The sequence below is a fragment of the Wyeomyia smithii genome, chromosome 2, assembly GCF_029784165.1.
Source record: "Wyeomyia smithii strain HCP4-BCI-WySm-NY-G18 chromosome 2, ASM2978416v1, whole genome shotgun sequence".
NCBI classification, from domain to species: Eukaryota; Metazoa; Arthropoda; class Insecta; order Diptera; family Culicidae; genus Wyeomyia; species Wyeomyia smithii.
Window position 1 is genome coordinate 276,579,516 of NC_073695.1, and position 21,476 is coordinate 276,600,991.

Consider the following 21,476-nt stretch of genomic DNA (forward strand, 5'->3'; position numbering starts at 1 on the left):
TGATTTCCTGCCGGCTTTTTGCAGTATGACACAAACAAGTCGTTAGCAGCTTTGGAGGCTGGCACTAGCTTTGCATTTGTGCAACAAGCAGGAATGGGGTGGTTTTGAGTAATATTTCTTATTTTTTTAAGTTCAGTTATTCTAGTAAGAGTTCGCACAAAATCAGGAATCCCAATCCCTAAACTCAAGAGTGCCAAGTGCTCAATAAACTAACATGATAACTGTGTTTACTATATACTAAACTATCCAGTAGTGCGAACAGAAACTTTTTCTGGGATCGTATGGTTTTTAGTGCATCACAACTATCGAGTGTTAACAGACTGAGCCGGAACGAAGGTGTATGTGCAAAGCACTCTGATAACAGTCACCATATAGGCAAACAGTTACCTCAAGCGATTTTTTTAATGTCGGAGAAAAAAAATGTCATACCTAACCCAGGCGCACCTATCGCACTCGATCAGTTGGGACTAAAAACGGCAATTATACAGGTGCAAAGCGCATTGTTCAGTTCAGCAGTGTAGCTTGTGAGGTACCGAGAAAGTTGAGTGTTGGTGATTGGTGGGAGAAGTTTCTGGTTTCTATCGAATTTATTCTACTTCGATAGCGACGACACTGAGGATTTGAAAGTAGCTCTTCTATCAAAAAAGGTGAGGATCCCACGGAGAGAACCAAATCTGAGATGGTCGTTGACATGGGGTGTGCACACTCGAGATGGAATGACCCATAACACAGTGCAACAAAAATTGACTTTTTTCTGCCTTGGTTTCTATATATAATTTTTTTGTGTATTTTGATGCAAAACCGAATTTCCCCAAGTTTAACTATATTTCAATTCAAGGGGCAACAATGGCGCCATTTTGAATTTTTGAGAAATCGGAAATTGTTGATGTTTCTTCGACGCCATTTTGTTTTAAAGCCAAATATCAAAATTCTAACAGTTTGTCCACATACTTGCATCTTCTTACCCATCTTTTAAAAAAAAAAGATCTACAGAAATATGTTCAAACTCGGGGAAATTTGGTTTTGCATCAAACTTCATCAAAAAATCATACATAGAAGCCAAGGCAAAAAAATTGTTGCACTGTGTAATTATTCTAAACCAGACTTCTAGGATGCCATAAACTGTGCAGACATGCGACAACGGTGACCTCGGTGCCTCGGAGTCCGAAAAATCCGAAAAAGTGTGACCAAAAACTTATCCGTAAGGATTGCAACACGTTTGTTCCTTCTTGTTCTGCACTGCCTAACGTTGTATTGCTGAACGCGAAAGCAAATGAGTCATTCCATCTCAAGTGTGCAAAAACGAGACAAACATGTCATGGAATCAATACCAAGTCCTCAGATTTGGCTCAAATTTTGTGGAATGGTTGATTTAAGGTCATTATGCAGAAATCCCAATTTTGTTGCTTTCAATTATAGCTTCAAAGGCTTGATGTCTAGAAATAAATTGATACATGGATTTTGATGAAAATTAGTTGATGATTTAAAAAAAAAACGATTATGTGCGACAGTGTTGCCAGATATATTGTTTTTGCATTTTTCCAGCAAATGAGTATATTTTGATTTTAAATTAGACGTTTCTATCGTGTTCCTGAGAAAATTGTACATAAATACATTTATCACTCCGAGGTATTATAAGCAAAACTCGAGTTATACCATTTCTTCTTATTATTCTGCTAATATCTCTGAAACTAGTTTGATTCTGGACATTCTGAATAATGCAATCTGGAGAAAATTGTTTAAGAAATAAAAACAAAAACAATTTTCACTGGCAGTGTTGCCAGTTATGTTATTTTTACAATCAAAAATTGAATTGCATTTTTAGGCAAATAAGTATATTTTTATTTCAAATTCGATGATTGCATCGTGATGCTGAGAAAATTTTACGCGAAAAACACCTATTACAAAGAAGTATTGGAAAAAACTCGAGTTACAGTATTCTTAAGAAACTTTCAAATTTTTAGTTTAGATTCTCATTTTTGCAGTCAACATAAAAACTGGAAACTGTTTTTGCCTTTCTCCTAGAAAAGTATAGCAATCACTTGCAAAACCGAAAGTATAAAAGTGCTCCAAAGGGCCGAATGGCATATATCACTCGACTCAGCTCGACGAGCTGAGCATTTTCTGTATGTGTGTGTGTGTATGTGTGTGTGTGTGTATGTGAAGATTTTTATTCTCACTCACTTTTCTCAGAGATGGCTGGACCGATTTTCATGAAATTAATTGCAAATGAAAGGTCTTGTTGCCCCATAAGACCCTATTGAATTTCATTGTAATCGGATTTTTAGTTTAGAGGTTATGTTCAAAAATGTAAAAATCATGAAACATCATTATCTCAAAAACTACACAACCGATTTGAACAAAATTGATTTCAAATGAACGGTCTACCTGAAAAACCCTTAACTTTTGAATTTTATAAAGATTGAACGTTGAACTTGTGGTTCAAAAGTTATGGAAAGAAACGTGTTCTGAAGACTGTTTAATCTCACTCATGTTTCTCAGAGATGGCTGGACCGATTTTCATAGAATCAGTGTCAAATGGAAGGTATAGTTGCCCCATAAGACCCTATTGATTTGTTTTGCAATCGGACTATTACTTTGACTATTATGTTTAAAAATGTGAAATCCAGCTTTGAAAAGGATCATATTCCGAAGACTACTTGGACTCACTCACTTTTCTCAGAGATGGCTGAACCGATTTCCACAAAATTAGTGTCAATTGATAAGTCTAGCTGCCTCATAACACCCTATTGAATTTTACTGTAATCGAACTGTAACTTCGTCTGTAATGTACCGAAATGTGAAAATCACAAAACTTCATTATCTGAGAAACTACACAATCAACATTATTATCAGACGAGCGGACTAGTTAAGCGTTGACTGACGAATTATGATAAAACACGTGGTTTCAAAGTTTGGCTGCCCTATACGTTCCCATTTCATTTGATTATAATCGAACTTAAGTAATCGGTATGAAATTGTTAATAAAACAACGAAACTCTATTATCTCAAAGATTACATGACTTATTTGAACATAACTAGTGTCATACGAACGAGTCATCTCTCAACTTACAAATAACAAATTTCATAACAATTTGATATGTAGCTCAAAAGTTATGGAAAGAAGAGAAATTCAAAGACTATTTAAAACGTTACCTGCTTTGATCGATATTTGTGACCTCAATATAATTCAAATGTGGTATCATACTATTTGAACGTTCCAAATTCGTTGATTCCTTGCGATGTGTTTAAAGTCTGCAAATGCACGGAGAATCGGCCATAGGATATGATCAAAGTCAAATAACAAATCGTTTGGAATGATTGATTTTATCGAAATGACAACATCCTCGACTTTTGGCTTCTGTACATCGCCTTAATTCTGAATATATTCATATTGGGTGGTATTCGGTCATTTTCAGCAGATTTTCTGGCATCAATCTGACACAGGTATATAGTTATTTTGGTTGTTTTCCAGAAACTAAAAGTGGTCGTCTTCAAATTCAAAATAGTATCCAGGGTCAATGTTTGGTTTCTATGCATCATCTCGATATCCATATTGAGTATTATTCGGTTATTTTCGACTGTTTCCTAGAAGTTGCCACTAAACAATTCAAAATGGTGCCTGATTGGTTATTTTAGGCTGTTTTTCACAAACCGGAAGCCGCCGTCTTGGATTTCAAAATGGTATTTAAGATAATTTCTGGCCTCTGAGCGTCATTCTGATTGAAGAAACACCCATATTTGGGGTTATTCGGTCATTTTCGGCTGTTTCCCAGGAACCGGAAGTCGCCAACCTAGAATCCAAAATGGGTTCTGTGGTCGATTTCAGCTGCTGTGTATCATTCTAGTTCCGGAGATACTCATGTTATGCGGAAATCGGCCATTTTTGGCTGTTTTCCAGAAACCAGAAGTTGCCATCCTACAATTCATAGTGGTGTCTGAAGTCAATTTTTAGCTTCTTGCAACATTCTGGCTCCGGAGATACTCATATTGGGTGGTAGGTATTTGGTCATTTACAGCTGTTTTTCAGAAACCGGAAGTCGCCATCTTAGAATTCAAAATGGTATCTGTGGTCGATTTGAGCTCCTGTGTATCATTCTAGATCCGGATATTATTACAATCGGTGGAAATCGGCCATTTTTGGCTGTTTTCCAGAAACCGTATGTTGCCATCTTGCAATCCAAAATGTTACCTGAGGTCAATTATGGAACATATTGGTTACCACTGAAAACTTTCAATCACCAAATATGGTTCCATTTAGTTGATTAGTTTGCGAGATGTTCAGAAATTTGTGCAGAAACATGTGCTTCCAGAAGAGGGAGGGGCGTCGAACCATTATGGACATATTTGTTACCTCTCAAAACATTCTCATACCAAATTTGGTTGTATTTTCTTGATTGGTTCTTGAGCTGTGCGAAAATTGTGTTTCTTTTGTATGGGACCTCTCCCTTATAGAAAAGGGAGGGGTGTCAAACCATTATGCACATATTTGTTACCTCTAAAAATATTCACCTGCCAAATTTGGTTCCATCCAGTTGGTTAGTTTTCGAGATGGGCATAAATTTGTGTTTCATTTGTATGGGACCCCTCCCTTCCAGAAGAAGAAGAGGTTTCAAACTATCATAGGAACCTGTATCGGCACCAAAAACTCATACATACAAATTTTCACGCCGATCGGTTCGGTAGTTTTCGAGCTCAGACAGACAGATAGACAGACAGACCGGACTGCATTTTTATATGTATAGATTACAACATCAATTTTTTAGAACCTTAAGAGTGAATATACATTTATTGGATTGAAGCGTTCTTGTAAATCTATTTTCATAAATAATAAGTTTGAATGAGAAAGGCTGGGTCTGACCGCTAGGTGGATTAATTTAGGTTTTATATTTATAGAGTCGATACCCGAAAAAACTAGGGGCATGCATAGATCGGCTGCCTGAAATCGATGCTGCTCCGTTGAACCGACTTTGTAAGAACATCTTTTCTTTCATGCACATGTCATAAATTTAGACATTCAGGTTACAGTTCTTCAGCGCCCAGTCATATAGCTCTTTTGGTGACTGAATGGACGTACCTTGAAAACATGTCCGTGTCGCCAATTTTTTGAGCGTTCCTTCTAGTCCATCACTGGGTCCTTTGCCGTGTGATTTGGAAAAAAGTACACTGGATTCTCTTTTTACGCGATTGATGCGTGCGCGCAAAAAAAGAATCGCGTAAAAAAAAGCGCGTAGTTTTGAACAAATCGCGTGAAAAAAAATCGCGAAATTTGGAGCATATTGCGTAAAAAAAGATCGCATCGTTACAAAATCTTTCGCTATGTGGTAAGTGTGTGTGTGTATGTATGTGTACGTGTGTGTATGTCTGTGTGTGTTCTACATCTTGGCTCATAAACAATATTTCCCATGTCACATATCGCGTAATTTCAAGAAAATCGCGTAAAGAAAATCGTGTGAAATAAAATCACGTAAAAAAAGTCGCGTAAAAATAGAATTCAGTGTAATATAAATAACATAAGGTAGGTTAGCCAGTTATGGCAAGTGCAGCAGTTATGGCAATATCTCATAAGCGCAATGGTAACAGTTATGGCGATCAGAGCCGGATTTAGGTGCTAGGAGGCTCGGGGCAGATATTTTCGTAGGGTCATCTTTTTGTAAAACATTTTGAGGCAAGATAATTCTAAATTTCGAAATGACAACGTTTCGCTGGAAGGTGACGAACATCAAAAGGTCCTACTATTTATTTTCATCTTGAAACATTTACTTTGTATTCATTGAGGATGAATACGATAAGCGCATCCTTAACGGCGCGCTTCTATACCCCACAATTGTCGAATTTGAGATCAAAATATACAAATAGGCAGAAAAATGCAATTTCATTTTTCAACCGTAAAAACAACATATCTGACAACACTGCCGGCCAAAATTGATATTTTTTTTAGATTGCTTGAATAATTTTCTTCAAATTGCATTATTCAGCCACGCCAGTTTTTAGAGATACTAGCATAACAATAATAAGAAATGCTGTAGCTCGCGTTTTGCTCATAATACCTCGGGGTGATAAGCATTTTTTATGTAACATTTTCTCAGGAACACGATGGAATAATTTAATTTTAAATCAAAATATACTCATTTGTTGAAAAATGCAATTTCATTTTTCAAATGCAAAAACATATTTGGGAACACTGTCGCTCAAAATTGATATTTTTTTGGAATCCTCAACTTTTTTTTTTCTAAATCCATGTATCAATAAATTTTTTAGGACATCATGCTTTTGAAACTCTAATTGGAAAAAAACAAGGCTGTTTGACGAAAAATAGCCCTTTTCCAAAAAAAAGAGGTGGGTCTCACGGGGCGAGTGGTGGACTGATCGGCACGAAAATTGGGATGTTTGCATAATGACCTAAAATCAACCATTCCACAAAATGTGAGCCAAATCTGAGAAGTTCGCGTACATGAGGTGTGCACACTTGAGTTGGCGTGACCCAAAATGGAAAGTTCTGCTCTTGAACTTGTCTTAACATTATAACATAACCCAAATTTTATTGTAGGCAGCAGGTATCATTGCAGCTGGTTGACCATATTTCCGAGAATACGCTTTATATCAACCAAGATTACAGAGGAACTTCAAATAACGGTCAGCCATCATTGAATGACATTGCTGCCAGTCAAGCCGTCGTCATCAAAAAGCAAACATCGTCACCGGCCTTGCCCTATTAAAGGGAGGTTAATTTGGCACACCTGGATATTTTTGCATTCAGAACAGAAAGCTTAATTTTTAACAAGAATGGCACCTAAAGTAGAAAATAATAAGTTAAGTCAAAATATTACTCCAAAAATCTGTTCAAATGAACAAACGAATGCGACTGAAATATCGGTGTACTGCCAGAATTTCAACCGCATGAAAAGTCCAGCAAAAATTAAGGAAATTCGTCAAAATCTATTAGCATCCGCCTTCAAAGTAATTCTTGGCACTGAAATCAACTGGGATGAAACCGTTAACAACAAAAATATGTTTGAAAATAATTTCAGAGTATTCCGGAACGATCATAACCTACAAACATCTTCAAAAACGTCCGGAGGTGGAGTCCTCATAGCCATTATTACAAAGTTTAAGTCGGAAGAAATGAAAACAGCCAAGCACAAAGATTTCGAACATGTGTGCGCAGAAGCACATATTGCGGGAGAAACACACATTTTCGCTTCTGTGTACTTCCGAGATGGTCGCAAAGAATATTTCGAATTTTTTTACGAAAAAGTAATCAAAACTATTATGTCAAGTATGAAACCAGAAGAAAAGCTACACATTTATGGCGACTTTAATCAACGAACCGCTGACTTCATTCCGGACATTGACAACGAATCCCTATTACTCCCAGTCGCAGGAGCGGGTACAGCATTACCATATCTTTTTGACACAACTTCACGTCTTGGCCTATATCAAATAAACCATGTGAAAAATGAACAAAATGTACATCTGGACCTCTTATTTACGAGTTGTATGGAAAACTTCTGTGTGCACAAATCATTATCACCTTTATGGAAAAATGAAGTATTCCACACAGCAATAGAATATTCAATTTTCATTCATAAAAGTGCTTCTCCCTACGACTGGGAATACGAAGAATTACCGGAATTTGATGAAACCAACTATGAAAAAGCTAAAAGTAGACTTCTAACGGAGAATTTGCAGAGTATAATAAATATGGAAGGAAACATCGACGAAGAGGTAGTTAAATTTAATAAAATTATGCATAGTGTAATTGCAAAAACAGTACCATTGAAAAAAAGAAGTAGAACACAGTACAGTAAACTATCAGTGTGTTCTAACCACTGTGTTTGTACACACAAACTCTACAAAAATCAAAAAACTAGCACCAATTTGGAAAATTACCTAGATATATGTAGCCAACTCAACCTTTCCGTCAAAACCGCGCAGGAAGAATATCGTAAAGTCGAAAATGACGTCAAGTCATGCCCTAAACATTTTTTCAACTACGTAAATACGAAACTGAAAAGTACCAACTTCCCGTTGAAAATGCATTTTGATGGAAATGTCGGCGAAAACCCAACTGAAATTTGTAATCTTTTTGCGAAATTCTTCTGGGAAGTTTATAGTACATTCTCCGAAAAAGACCGCGACCGTGACTTTTTTGATTCATCCCGGAAATCTCCAACAATGTATCTGTCAATCAACTTTCCCAACACGAAGTCTTAAAAGCACTGAACAGTTTAGACGCATCGAAAGAACCAGGACCTGGCGGAATTGCTCCCGTATTTTGAAGAATCTTTCTGAAGAACTCGCAGTTCCTTTAGAACACCTTTTCAATTTATCTTTGAAAAATGGAAAATTCCCCGAAACATGGAAACATTCTTATTTGGTGCCTATTTTTAAATCAGGTGCGAAATCTGACATTCGTAACTATCGTGGAACTGCCATTATTTCGTGCATTCCAAAACTTTTTGAATCACTTGTAAAAGACAAAATTTTTCAGCAGATAAAAAACTATATCACTAACAAACAGCATGGCTTTTTTGAAGGTCGCTCAACAACCTCGAATCTTTTGGAGTTTGTAACTTTTATTCTTAACGCGATGGATAACGGTAGGCACGTACAAGCTCTTTACGCTGGTTTCAGTGAAGCATTTGACCGAATCGACATACCATTATTACTCTTCAAGCTGAAAAAAATTGGATTGACGTCTCAACTCTTGTGTTGGTTCCAGTCTTATTTGACGAATCGCAAGCAAATAGTTCATTTTCAAAATAAACTATCAAAACCCATTACAGTTACCTCTGGAGTGCCTCAGGGTTCGCATTTGGGTTCACTTCTTTTCATTTTGTATGTAAATGACATTTCTTTCATACTTAAAAAAATAAAAATACTAATGTACGCAGACGACATGAAACTTTTCATGGAAATCAACAATTCTAGCGATGAAAAAGAATTCCAGAAAGAAGTCAGTTTATTCTACACTTGGTGCAATAAAAGTCTACTCCAACTCAATGTAAAAAAATGTAGCACAATAGCATTTATCCGCAAAAAAGTAACAGCACACATTGTAACATCGCTAGGAAACCAAACTGTACAAACATGCGAGATTGTTAGAGATTTAGGAGTGATCCTAGACACTAAGCTTACTTTTACAGCACATTATAACTTTATCATTAGTAAAGCATACAGCATGTTGGGCTTTATTGAACGGTTCAGTCAGCACTCCGAAGACTCGTACACTATCATACTAATTTATATTACATATGTAAGACCTATTGTGGAATATTGTAGTCTTATATGGAATCCTTATACTGCCGTAACCGAAGAGCGCGTAGAATCTGTCCAAAAACAATTCCTTTTGTACGCGCTTCGCAACTTGAAAAGGAATGAAGCACGTTGCATGCTCACCAATTTGCAAACACTCAAGCAACGCCGCGAGTTGGCGATGCTATCCTTCGTCAATGATATTATTTCAAAACGCATAGACTCAGCGGTATTACTATCACAACTCAACATCTATACACCATCACGGAAGCTTAGAAGAAGAAAACTTTTTTCGGAGAAACCATGCAAAACAAATTATGCACAAAATGGCCCCATCAATCGCATGATACGCCAGTATAATCTTCATTGCGAAACCATTGACATAACATTGTTGGAACAAATCAAAAACTGTCTAGAAGAGGCTAGAAATAATGTTTAGCATGTAAGCCAAACACTGTAAGTAGAACTGTAGTAAAATGCTGTTTGTAATCTACACGTCTACAAGTCTTAGACGGGATCCGAGAATGTGAATAGAAGAACTGTTTAGAAGGACTGATTTAGAGGTTTACGCGCAACCGACGTAGGAACGTAATGTATCTCTTCATATACTTGAGTGTATAATAAAACAAAGTTGTTTGAATTGTATTTTTAAGAAGAAAAGATTAGAGAGGGTTTTTATGCCCGTTTAAGGAGAAGCAGTCGGGATACGAACACAACTCAAGCTGGCTTTTCCCTACTCCAAAAGACATTCGTCCCAGTTTTTTTTTTTTATTCTAATTAAATGTAATAAGATAAAGGCCCAATCGCAGAGAGCATAACGGGGCCGAAATAATTATTGGAGTAGGGAAAAGCCTGCTTGAGTAAAATTAATAAATATTTCTCCTCAAACAGGCATAAAAACCCTCTCATCTTTTTATATACAATAATACAATTATGAATAAGTTACAAATCATAAAACACAATCTTGATAAGTATGGTTCCTGCAGCTTCGAGAGCCAAATATATTTTCGGGAACGTCTTATTCCTGGTTAAGCGCGTAAATAGAATCTGAAATGAAAACAAAAGTGTACTAAATAGGAACATCAATTGATTTAAGGAAGGAATATAGAAGACGCATATATGGGAAATCTAAAATTGCTAAGACATCACGAACAGGATTCGTCCCAGTTATGCTTAGCAGTTGGACCTGAATAAATATGAGTTTAAAAAAAATGTTGTTTGATAGCATAGCTTTCCTACTGAATTTCGAAGAACCATCTTCACGCCGTCCTCAGAATTATTCTGACTTCCATTAGTGTTTTCCGCTCTTGTAAATATTTCGTTGTAATTCTTCCACATCATGCCGAGATGATGAAGAACAGTGAATCTCTTACTCTCTTCTTAGGGTAAGGAACGGCTTAAGCAGTGGTGCCTATTTTATTCAGTCGAAGAAAACGGCCCTCAAACACCTGAATTTTGATTATTATCGACAATTTCAGTGACTAGAACGAACACTCCGATTAACAAGTTGTCTTACGAAAACACAAAAAACCGTTCAACACAGAAAAATCTATAAACCTCAATCAAAAAAAAAAAAACTACCAAAACTGCAGCCATTCAGGCGCCACTTCGGGTGCTGAAGAACAACCGCTACAAAAATGATGCAAACTGCTTAGAAAAGGTTTGGGGTGTTTGGAATAGTGTCCCTCGATTGCAAACTTTATTATTGTTATAGAGTTAAATGAATCATTCTACAATCTGAAAAGAAGTGCTGGCAGAGAAAAGATAATTAACAAATTGATATATCCATGTTAGTATTTTACCTTACACATTTGTAAGAACTTCTCCGACGTCATCAATGTGCAGTTTTCTTCGGGGCTCAAGTCAGATCACCTGATAACCGATAAGTCGCCGTTGGCCATGCGATGGAAACACCACTTCTAATCATGATAAGTCAAGACGCACAGAAATCAATTTTTGAACATTTGATTAAGATGAATATAAGCGAAAATAGTTCCGCTAGAACCCAGGTTTATATATAGAAAGTATGCAACATTTTCACCAATACGATTGTAAGTATCTGCGTAAACTCTGCTCTATTGACATGTCTTGGCAGTGCCTACTTCGCCATTGATTATGAAGCCCCGTCGTAGGTCAGTTCGAACAAGAAGCCACCTGCTGATTTGCGAACTACTATGTCCGCCTTAGTGTAAGGGAAACAACAATCTTCGTTAATCTTGACATCTAAAGATTTTGCTTGTCAATTTGACCTAAAGCTCTTGTAGTCAAATTTCGTTTTTCTGCTGGTGCGGAGTCCATGTCAAATTCGTGTCCTGTCAAGGTCTGGTTCCACGTGCATCCACTTCTCTTACGTTTTTTAAGTTCTCGCTTACCACCCCAGCTTTCACTGGGCCGATTTACCCGGCAGGCGGTGTAGCACTGGGGTACTTCTACGAAATTGGGTGGAAATAAAATTGGAATAAATTGAATTAATAAAACTAACGCTAACCTTCCGTCCTCCTCGCCGACACGTTTTAAAGGCGAGTTTTTGCAGTGGTATGTGACACAAACTGGCGTATTTCGTGGTGGGTGCACACATGGGGTCTGGGGTTTTGGGGCGTCTCTTTCTTTCGGTGGTCCACAGTAGGGTTGTTGAAATTTTATCGATATTTGATATTATCGATATTTGCTCGTCACAATATCAATATTTTTGACCGATATTGGCGCATTTGATATTATCGATATTTCGATATTGCGACTCGATATTGCTGTCCGATATTCTCGGTTGCCATCAGGGGAGTGCTACTGGCAAAATTTTGCCTACCGATCATAAATTCATCATGGCATCAAAATTAAATTTAAAATGCTTACACACAATATAAGATATTCATTAAAAGTGCACATTATACTGAAAACAAACGTTAAGCAGGGTGACACTCAAAACTCGAAATTAAATTCCCGGTTTTTCCCGGTTCGTTCAAATATTTTTCCCGGCTATTTGTACTTCAGAATTCTGCATTTTTTCATACAGTTAAGGGTTAAAAAAGCGTGACTGTCGATTTACATCCCATTATCGAATTACATTCTAATATAGTCACTTTTTAAGCGTGTTCAAGCTTATTATAATCCAGAGATATTGTTGCAGAAATTCGAGAAATGTGACGGACGTCATCTTTTTCAAGAGGATAACGTTTGCGGTAAAAAAAGGTACCCCGCCACGTCAAAAACGGACATCGTGCGGCACTGCATCGGAAGAAAGCCCAGTTCTGGACGGCCAACGACCCTGAACGACAAGAAGCTTCAAAGGATGCTGAAGAGGAAGACCGAGGGAAAAGTGGCTAAATCACTGCGTGCACTTCGTCGGGAGGTTGGTGCATGCGGTAAAACAGTGAAAAAGTTGTTGGAAAACATGGGCATACATGTCAGGAAGCAGCAGTCCCGTCCACTGGTGCTAGTCTCGGAGCTGCAGGCAATGACGCAGCGACAGAGGTTTAAGATGGTCAAGTCGATTTTCCTGGCAAATCGCGATGTGACAGTGGTGATGGACGACGAGACCTATCTAACCCTAGATGACAACGATTAGTAGGGCACTTTGTATTTTACTTCCCCTACGAAGAAAGTGAGCACCGAGGTGAAGTATATTTCACAGACCAAGTTCCCCAAGAAGGTGCGGCTGTGGCTGACAATCAGCGAGAAAGGGATGTCAAAGTTGCTCTTCTTTTGCTCCGGGCTGGCCGTGAACGAGGAAATTTCCAGTACGAAGTGCCTGCCAGAAGTTGTGTCGTTTATCAAGAAATACCATAAGGGCGAAGACACGGTTTTCTGGCCAGATTTGGCGTCGGCCCACTACTCGAAGCGATCTTTGGAGGAGATGGAGAATTTCTGGGCAAACTTGAAGCGCAAGATCTATTCCAACAATTTTGTCGCGAAAACGGAGGAGGAATTAATAAAAAACACAGAAAAAGCTTGAAAACATGCCTGCACGCAGGTTTTCGTCCGCCATGGCGAATGTTCCGGTTAACTGCCGGAAGGCCGCTCGCAGGGGCGTAGAATTTTTAAAACTTATAAACAACGCATATAATACTCATTACCGAGGACTCCTAGGCCAAATTAGGTTTGTAGGAACCGTTTTTACCTCAACCACCGAAGATTCAATATATAAAAGAATTACACTTAAACACATTAGCTTCAAGAGCACGGGCCGTGGCATTTTTCTTTCTGGCTTCTTCATCTTGATCTGAATTCTCCTTCTTCTTTGTCTTCAACAATTCAATATATCGGCTATGTGAAACGCGAGCGTAATAGATTAACGACTTGGTGATATCAATTTCGTCTTCACCACCGGCATCCTGTACTGCATCGTACACCAATCGCTGGATCAAAATCTCCTTAATAAACACGGTCAAGTTAGGACGTTTCTTGCCTAAATCAGCTATCAGATCTCTACAGAAAGTATCAAGGCGTTTTTCACTACGGCGGTAGGAAGTCAGCAATGTCTCCGTCGAATGCATACCCAACAGTTGTGAGTATTCTTGGCGAAATCTGTCAAATACAGTTCCCGCGAGATTATCTTCGTGAACCATTTGCTCTAGGCAAAATTCGAGCCGTTTGACTGCTACTTCCGGGGAGCTTACCGTGGTCAAGTTAGTTTCCAAGAGAAAGATGAATAAAAACAAAACTGATATAAGCACTGTGAGAAATGAGTTAAATATACTGGCAGCCGGGGTGAGATTGTGCCATCCAGCCCGTGACCTGTCAGCCATCTCTTCCGGGTCAGAAGACCAGTCTTTCTTGGTCGTTTTCAAGAAAACTTATTCAAGGAATTTTAGTGATCGCCATGAGATAGCTGACAATCTCACCCCGGCTTGTAATATTCAGTGAAATTCCCGGTTTTTTCCCGGTTCCAAACAATTCCAGGTTTTTTCCCGGTTTTCTCGGTTGGGTGGCCACCCTGGTTAAGGCTGGGTTTTCCATTGATAAATATATTTATTCGAAAATAGGTCAATAGAAATTAAAGGACGTTTACTCTATTTCAGCTATTTTAGGGCAAACTAACTAAAAAGTAGGTACCAGAATTGTTGGTATTAGAATCAATAAGTGCTAGATGGAAAATGTATGCAGTTCGACAGAAATATGGTTGACATTTTTCGTTTTTTATTGACAGCATGTATAGAGCGAATTTCCAGAAATTTGGGTGTGGAACTTCTCGGGGCAATAACCACCACATTAAACCGATCAAATGCGATGCCTTGGTGTTACATTGGGATGGCAGAATCGATGAATTTCAGTAAAGAATCGGTGTTACATAAGCGATAACATGAATGCTCAGGTAGGATGCTTCAGTAACTAGCTGCTGATTAGTCAATGGATCAGTGACGATTAGGAGACGCGGCTCACGAAACGTCGGTTTAATCTGATTGGAAAATGCACCTTGCGTAAAGCGATCAGCAAACGGCCCGCTGTCCTAACGGACGAGATGAAATAGCAAACCCTTCGCCGGAATATGCAATACTAAAGCAGGTATTAGACGACGAAAATATTTGCTATTTTTGGTACGATTTTTATTTGCACAAAATAAAATCTGTATTAAAAATAGCAAATATTTGCTTCGTCTAATACCTGCTTAAGGCATGAAACATGCTGAACACCAACGCGACCGATCGGGTGAGATTCTCGCCGTAGGTTAATGAACAACTCTAATCACGGCTGTTTATTAACCTTCGGCAAGAATCTCGCCCGATCGCTCACGTCGGCGTTCAGTTTGTTTCAGGCCTAACTAAAATCCAAACAAAAAATATATGAAGGAAAATATCGATAAAATATCGATATCGACACGTAATATCGATTTCAATATCGATGCGCTTTTAATATCGATAAAACGAATATCGATATTTTATTTTTAATATCGACAACCCTAGTTCACAGCGATCTCCTTCGACTTCGTTTTGAGCAGGTCTGTAAGCGGCGCCGTCACCTCACTGTAGTGATTAATGAATCGGCGGTAATATCCGCACATGCCCAAGAACCGACGAAGTTTCGTTGTCGTGATCGGTCTCTCATAGAATCGGCTGGATTTTCTCGCGATTGACTTTCAAGCCGTCGCGACTCGCGAGAAAGGTAATAGCCTAGAAATTTCAGCCGTGGAACACCGAAACGGGATTTCTCATGATTGACCGTCAAGTTGGCTTCTCTTAGGCAGTCGGCAACCTCTTGAAGCAGTTGTACATGGAGCACGAAGGTTTCGCTTACCACGATGATATCATCGAAGTAACCAAAGACGTACGGCTCGATTTTGGCTAGACCTAGGACCCGGCCAACCAACCTAGAGTCGCAGAACTATTGACTAGCCCAAACGGCAATCGGGTGAAGTGAAACATTCCTCGACCAGGCACACTGAAGACTGTATACTTTCGGCTGTCTTTCTCTAGCGGGACCTGAAGAAAAGCTTCCTTCAAGCTCCCTCCTTCCTTCAATTATCGACAGAAACTTAGCATTCGGAAGACTGCCTAGTATACGACCGGGATGTGGAAGCGGATAGGCATCGCGTACGGTACGCTCGTTAATGGGCCTAGCGTCTAGGCAAAGGCGAATGGGGCATCGGGTTTCGTTACGGCCACAATGTTCAATGACCATTCCGAATCGGACTCTTCTATGATTGCCCATCGAACACCATCTATCTACCTCGGCCCATACCTAGGACAGTTTTTCTGGACTCATCCTATACGGATAGCGGATTACTGAATCCTTACCTCGGAATTCCTCTTGTATTACAATCTTGTGCTCAGTCAAGGTGGTTGTGTTCAGTTTACCTGGAACAACGCCCTGGAAAAGAGACATTACTTCATCTACCCGCTGCGCTTGTTCTGGAGTGAGTGTCGATTCATTCGAGCGCTCATTAGCCTCCAAAACCCGCATCTGACCAGGGTTAACCACAGCATATTCATGTAATTCCTGAGTAATTCCAAAGGTTCTCCGTTTGTACGGAAAGCAGAAAAATCGAGCACCCTAATCCAAGGCAGAAAGTAGAGCGAGCGATCAAGAGTTTCGAGTGGGACAATCTACAACGGACCAGATGTCCACCTTGAGACAATTTCTGGACAAGTTTCGAGAGCATAAGGTGACCTTCGATTCAGTCAAACGCAATAAGCTGTGGCAGATTTAGCTTGAACATGGTTTCCCGACTTGATTAGGCTAATACGTGCGACTTTTGACGGTTTCTTGATGGTCTAAAGCAAGAGGACGAACTCTCGAATGTTTCTGGGCTTCGCCGAAGAAATCCACATAATCGGTGTTGATCGTAGAGCTGTGGAGTAGATCGTTATGGCACTCAAAAAGGAAGCTGCGAGATTCGAACTCACCACAAATATTGCCAAAACGAAGTACATGGTGGTTATGGTAGAGAGCGTGGTAGTTCTACGGGCGTTGGTGCTGCGGTGGTAATGGTTGGTTTACACTTGTAACATGGGATATTAAGGTGAGCCGCGGGGTGAAGAGACAAATTGCGGCAGCTACCCGGTTTTATTACGAATTGCGTAACCAGTTAATGCGTTACCTGTGGAAACGCTTTTTCATGTTTGCTGCGGTGAAGCAAACATAAAATAGCGTTTTCACAGAGAATGCGTTATCTATTTCCGAGTCTTGGCTTCTAAAAATTCGAAGTGGTCATTTGAAAATGGCTGTTTGTAGTTTCAATACCGTTTCACCTTAAGGACCAGACCATTCGCTTTTAATCGCCTGATTATTTTTTGTTCAATTTTAAACGGGAAATCAAGCCAATCAACTTATTCTGGGCTTAAATACCACGAGCAATTCTTCATCTTTTCAGTTACAGCGTCTGAGACGACTATCAATTTCGGTATAAGCGAAAGAATCGCTTAGAAAATTCATAGTTTGATTAATACATTAGACAGCACTCGTTCATCCGAAAAACACCTGAATGTGAAGTTTGACTATCAACAGGGACATGTCTTGAATGTAATTTATGGCCAATGATCAGAACTTTTGGATCATTGAAGCTGTGAGTAAGTTTGATTGGCTGTGAATGAGTTGATTTCGTTTGATGATCTTGTAAAACGGTTAAAGAAAAGTGTTTAAGGTCCGATGCTTTTGGCATGTAATATATTTTGCATAAAAATTCATAGAAATGAAGAGGACAAGTAATGTTGGTTAATTTTCGAAACTTTTCTGAAATATTTCAATCCACTAGCGAATTATGAACTTCTTAGGCGATATTTTTACCGTAGTTTGAACCAATTTTAAGCGCGCTCAAGAACTTTGCACTTTCATCGAAACTCATGAGAATTGCAATTCGATCAACAGAAGATCTACCGACCGTATTTGATAAAATTCACCGTCTCTTCAGATCACTAGTGCTGAACTGTTTCATAGAAAATAATAATAATGATAATAATACTCAAAATAACATTAAATCAAAAAGTTCTTAATAATTTCAATAATTTTGCTTCACCAATCCGATTGTGGCGGTTCACTTCACGCAGTTGCTGCAATGAAGTATGATTAAGGACCTCATCACTGAATGGTAGTTTGAAAACCTCTAACGAATATGAGAGGTCATTCATTTATTACGTAACGTACTAAGAAGAAGGAGATATTTAACGAAGAGTTCCATTGCGCGAGGCCCCCAAGCAAAATTGCGTTATTTAGGGGTGGGAGGTGCTCAAAATTGCTATAATTTAGCGTGACGAAATATGTGAGTGTTCCTAATGATATGATTTTATAATTGAAGAGTATTTCATCGCAAAATATACAACTATTTTAAGAAAATAAGGCAAAAAACTTTCTTATGAGTTCTTATGAGAATCTCTTTTTTTTTAAATATAAGCGTTTTGTGGGTCCATTTAATAAACTCGAATCAACTTCAAATTTTCATGGCTTATTTTTGGAGTAAAAAGGAAACTTTTTCCGCCCGGCGCACATCGAAATCGCATGATGTTACAAAAATGGCCACTCTAGTAACCAGCTTAGATTGGACCCACAGATGCGCATGTAATTTGCGCTATACCCCATGTTTTATAGCGCTGTTTTGGCTGTATTAAGCGCTATAAAACTTTGATAAAACCAAAATTGTTACTAGGGACAGGACGCTGATTCTCTCGGTAGCACTTTATGAATATGAAGGAGCGGATGAGCGACGGACGAAGATAATAGAATGGCAACACAAGACCGAGATTTGTGGGAACGTATTCTGAATTCGGCACAGAAATTCTACGATTATAAGCCATAAAAGTAAGCAAAAGTGACTGAGTATTTCGTGACTATCAAATGAAACCAAAATACATTCAAAGGCTTTAATGCAAGCCAATATAAAACAAAACACAAAACAAGAATAAATTATCGAAAGTTTGCCTTCTAGTTATTCCTTTTCAAACAATAGTCTAGAATAATAACATAAGATTATTACTTAAAAACATTCGACATTGTTAACACATTTTACGCGACAGGGTTGATGAACAGGCGATTTTCTGCCGATTCTTTTGTAATATGACACAAACGAGTCGCATAGCAGCTGTGGAGGCTGCGGCTGACCAATTAAATTTAATTATCACTGACACTAACTAGCCATTTTTCCTGTGCAACTAACTGGGCTGAAGTCTATTTCAGCAATAATTTAATAAGTTTAGTATATCAATCATCATAAAGTCAAGTATTTTATTCCGTTAATGTAAGAGGATCTCTAAAGGTAATAGAATTGTACTAAGTGTTCAACAAACTAACAAGGTAGCTGTTAGTACAGAAGCCGTTTCGGGGATCCCATGGACAATAGTTCGGTTGGTTTAGAATGCATCACAACTATTGAGAGTAAACAAACTAAGCCGGAACGAAGGTGTATGTACATAGCACATATTGAGACAGCGATAACAGGCGCCATATAAGCAAACAGCTACCTCAAGCGATGAGTTTTGATTGAATCCGTGATAACATTGTCGGGGTAGAAAATTGTCATATATAATCTCGTCGTACTTGTCGCTACTCGATCAGTTGGCGCTACAAACCTTAATTATATACAGGTGCGAAGCGCATTTTCTTCATACAAAAATGACGCCGGCAGTGGTTGGACGTCGTCGTGTAGTTTTCCTCCTGGCACTGCTGGGTTTTCAGCTGAGCGGTGTAGTTTGTGAGGAACTGAGAAAGTTGAGTGTTAGTGATTGGTGGGAGAAGTCTGGTTTCTATCAAATTTATCCGCGATCGTTCAAAGACAGCAATGGCGACGGCATCGGGGATTTGAAAGGAATTACGCAAAAGTTACCATACCTGAAGTCGATCGGAGTGAAAGCTTTCTGGTTATCGCCGATCTACAAGAGCCCTATGGCTGATTTTGGATACGATATTTCCGATTTTCGGGACATTCAGCCAGAATATGGAACGTTGCAGGATTTTAAAGATTTGAAAGCCGAAGCAAACAAGTTGGGTCTGAAGCTGATCATGGATTTTGTTCCTAACCATTCGAGCGATGAGCATGAATGGTTCCAAAAAAGCGAAAATCGTGTCGCTGGTTATGAAGACTACTACGTGTGGCATGACGGCAAACCGGGTGATGATCCGAACCAGAATGATCCACCGAATAATTGGGTGAGTACATTCTAGAAAAAACTTTTGGGAGAGATTTGAAAAATGGTGGACAATAATTTAGGTGGAAGCATTCCGTGGCAGTGCGTGGAGGTGGAGCAACATAAGGAAACAGTACTATTTGCATCAGTTCCATTACAAGCAACCGGATCTCAATTATCGCAACTCGAAAGTGGTCGAAGAAATGAAAAACGTGCTCCGCTACTGGCTGGATCTGGGAGTAGATGGCTTCCGTATCGATGCGGTCAACTGGTTGTTTGAGGATTCACAGCTTCGTGATGAGCCTCCGTCTGGCGAGTCGGATGATCCACTACGGCCGGAATACTTGAGCCACATCTACACCCGAGATATGCCGGAAACAACTGATATGGTGTACCAGTGGCGAGCAGTGATGGACGAATACAAGCAACAACACGGGGGAGATACTCGAGTAATGATGACGGAATCGTGGTCGAACTTAGACATAGTAGCTACCTACTACGAGGACGTCAACAAACGCCAGGGATCCAATATGCCATTCAATTTTCAACTTATTTTACATCTCAACAAAAATTCCAAAGCTTCCAACTTTAAAACCGTTATTGATTCATGGTTAAATATTGTTCCCGATCAGCACGTCGCTAACTGGGTTGTAAGTTTGAATTCACTATTAAAAATAGATAGGATATTGATAGTCAATTTTTTTCCTGTGCCAGCTCGGTAATCATGACCAACGACGCGTTGCTTCAAGAATGGGAGGAGAACATATGGCCGATTTGATGGCGATGGTCGGTTTGTCCCTGCCGGGTGTATCCGTCACCTACCAGGGTGAGGAAATTGGGATGACTGACTATGAAGTTTCCTGGGAGGATACGAAGGATCCTGCTGGCTGTCAGACGTCTCCCACTGATTATCAGAAATATTCCAGGGATCCCGCTCGCACACCTTTCCAGTGGGACAATTCTTCGAAGGCAGGGTTCACCAGTGGAAGCACTACTTGGTTACCGGTTAATCCGAATTACCTGACTGTGAACGTAGACTACCAGGAGAAAGCCAGCAACAGTCATCTTAAGGTGTTCAAAAAGCTTATAGAGCTTCGAGATGAAGATATTTTCCATGATTGTCTTTACGGTGTAATGGCCGTCGGAGACAATGTGTTCGGTATAGTGCGCACCACGACGCCACTTCATGAAGCGCCGGTCTATCTGACGTTAATCAATATTGCCAACCAGGCGGTAAATGTTACTACTCAAACTATTTATAGTGGTTTTTCTGTTAGTTTCACGTCCGACATGAAAGTGGCGGTCGCCAGCGTTTCATCTAAGAGATCCGAAGGGTAAGAGTAACAGTTTGCGGAGAAAAAGGAACTGTAGTCCAAATTTTTTTTTCCATCCAATTGCAGAAACTCTGTCAGCCTCAACAATCTGGAGCTGCAACCATACGAGGGGTTAGTATTACGGGCTGGCGCGGCAGTTTTGATGCTGAGCAAGCTGCTTTCACTACTCCTGGTATTTACAGTGTTCTTGTTGTGGTAGTCAATAGTGAAAGGTTTACTGTAAATGTTCATTAAAGATTCGTAATGATTATAAAATGTGATTTTCGAAATACCTGAAAGAATAAATTGCAAGAATTTATTCTACGTGACTATTCTCATTTCCTCTCGTAATACTTTT

General features: G+C 39.2%; 2 protein-coding genes across 2 annotated transcripts; both read left to right on the forward strand.

The window, feature by feature from the left end:
• The first annotated feature begins 194 nt into the window (after positions 1 to 194).
• LOC129722871 (uncharacterized) lies at positions 195 to 10,446 on the forward strand. Its single transcript, XM_055676677.1, has 2 exons — positions 195 to 647; positions 6,551 to 10,446. The coding sequence occupies exon 2, from the start codon at positions 6,787 to 6,789 to the stop codon at positions 8,215 to 8,217; it is 1,431 nt and encodes a 476-aa protein (XP_055532652.1). The 5' UTR covers positions 195 to 647; positions 6,551 to 6,786; the 3' UTR covers positions 8,218 to 10,446.
• Positions 10,447 to 19,157: 8,711 nt separating this feature from the next.
• Positions 19,158 to 21,442, forward strand: LOC129722870 (maltase 2-like). The gene is made up of 4 exons (XM_055676676.1): positions 19,158 to 19,827; positions 19,889 to 20,455; positions 20,520 to 21,139; positions 21,206 to 21,442. The coding sequence occupies exons 1-4, from the start codon at positions 19,294 to 19,296 to the stop codon at positions 21,336 to 21,338; spliced, it is 1,854 nt and encodes a 617-aa protein (XP_055532651.1). The 5' UTR covers positions 19,158 to 19,293; the 3' UTR covers positions 21,339 to 21,442.
• The last annotated feature ends 34 nt before the right edge of the window (positions 21,443 to 21,476 follow it).

Bases quoted from the DNA above. Each gene is read 5' to 3' on its own strand.
- LOC129722871 (XM_055676677.1), top strand. From the start codon at position 6,787: ATGGCACCTAAAGTAGAAAATAATAAGTTAAGTCAAAATATTACTCCA.
- LOC129722870 (XM_055676676.1), top strand. From the start codon at position 19,294: ATGACGCCGGCAGTGGTTGGACGTCGTCGTGTAGTTTTCCTCCTGGCA. The intron at 20,456-20,519 runs GTAAGTTTGAAT...TTCCTGTGCCAG, and splicing joins AGCACGTCGCTAACTGGGTT to CTCGGTAATCATGACCAACG. The intron at 21,140-21,205 runs GTAAGAGTAACA...ATCCAATTGCAG, and splicing joins TCATCTAAGAGATCCGAAGG to AAACTCTGTCAGCCTCAACA.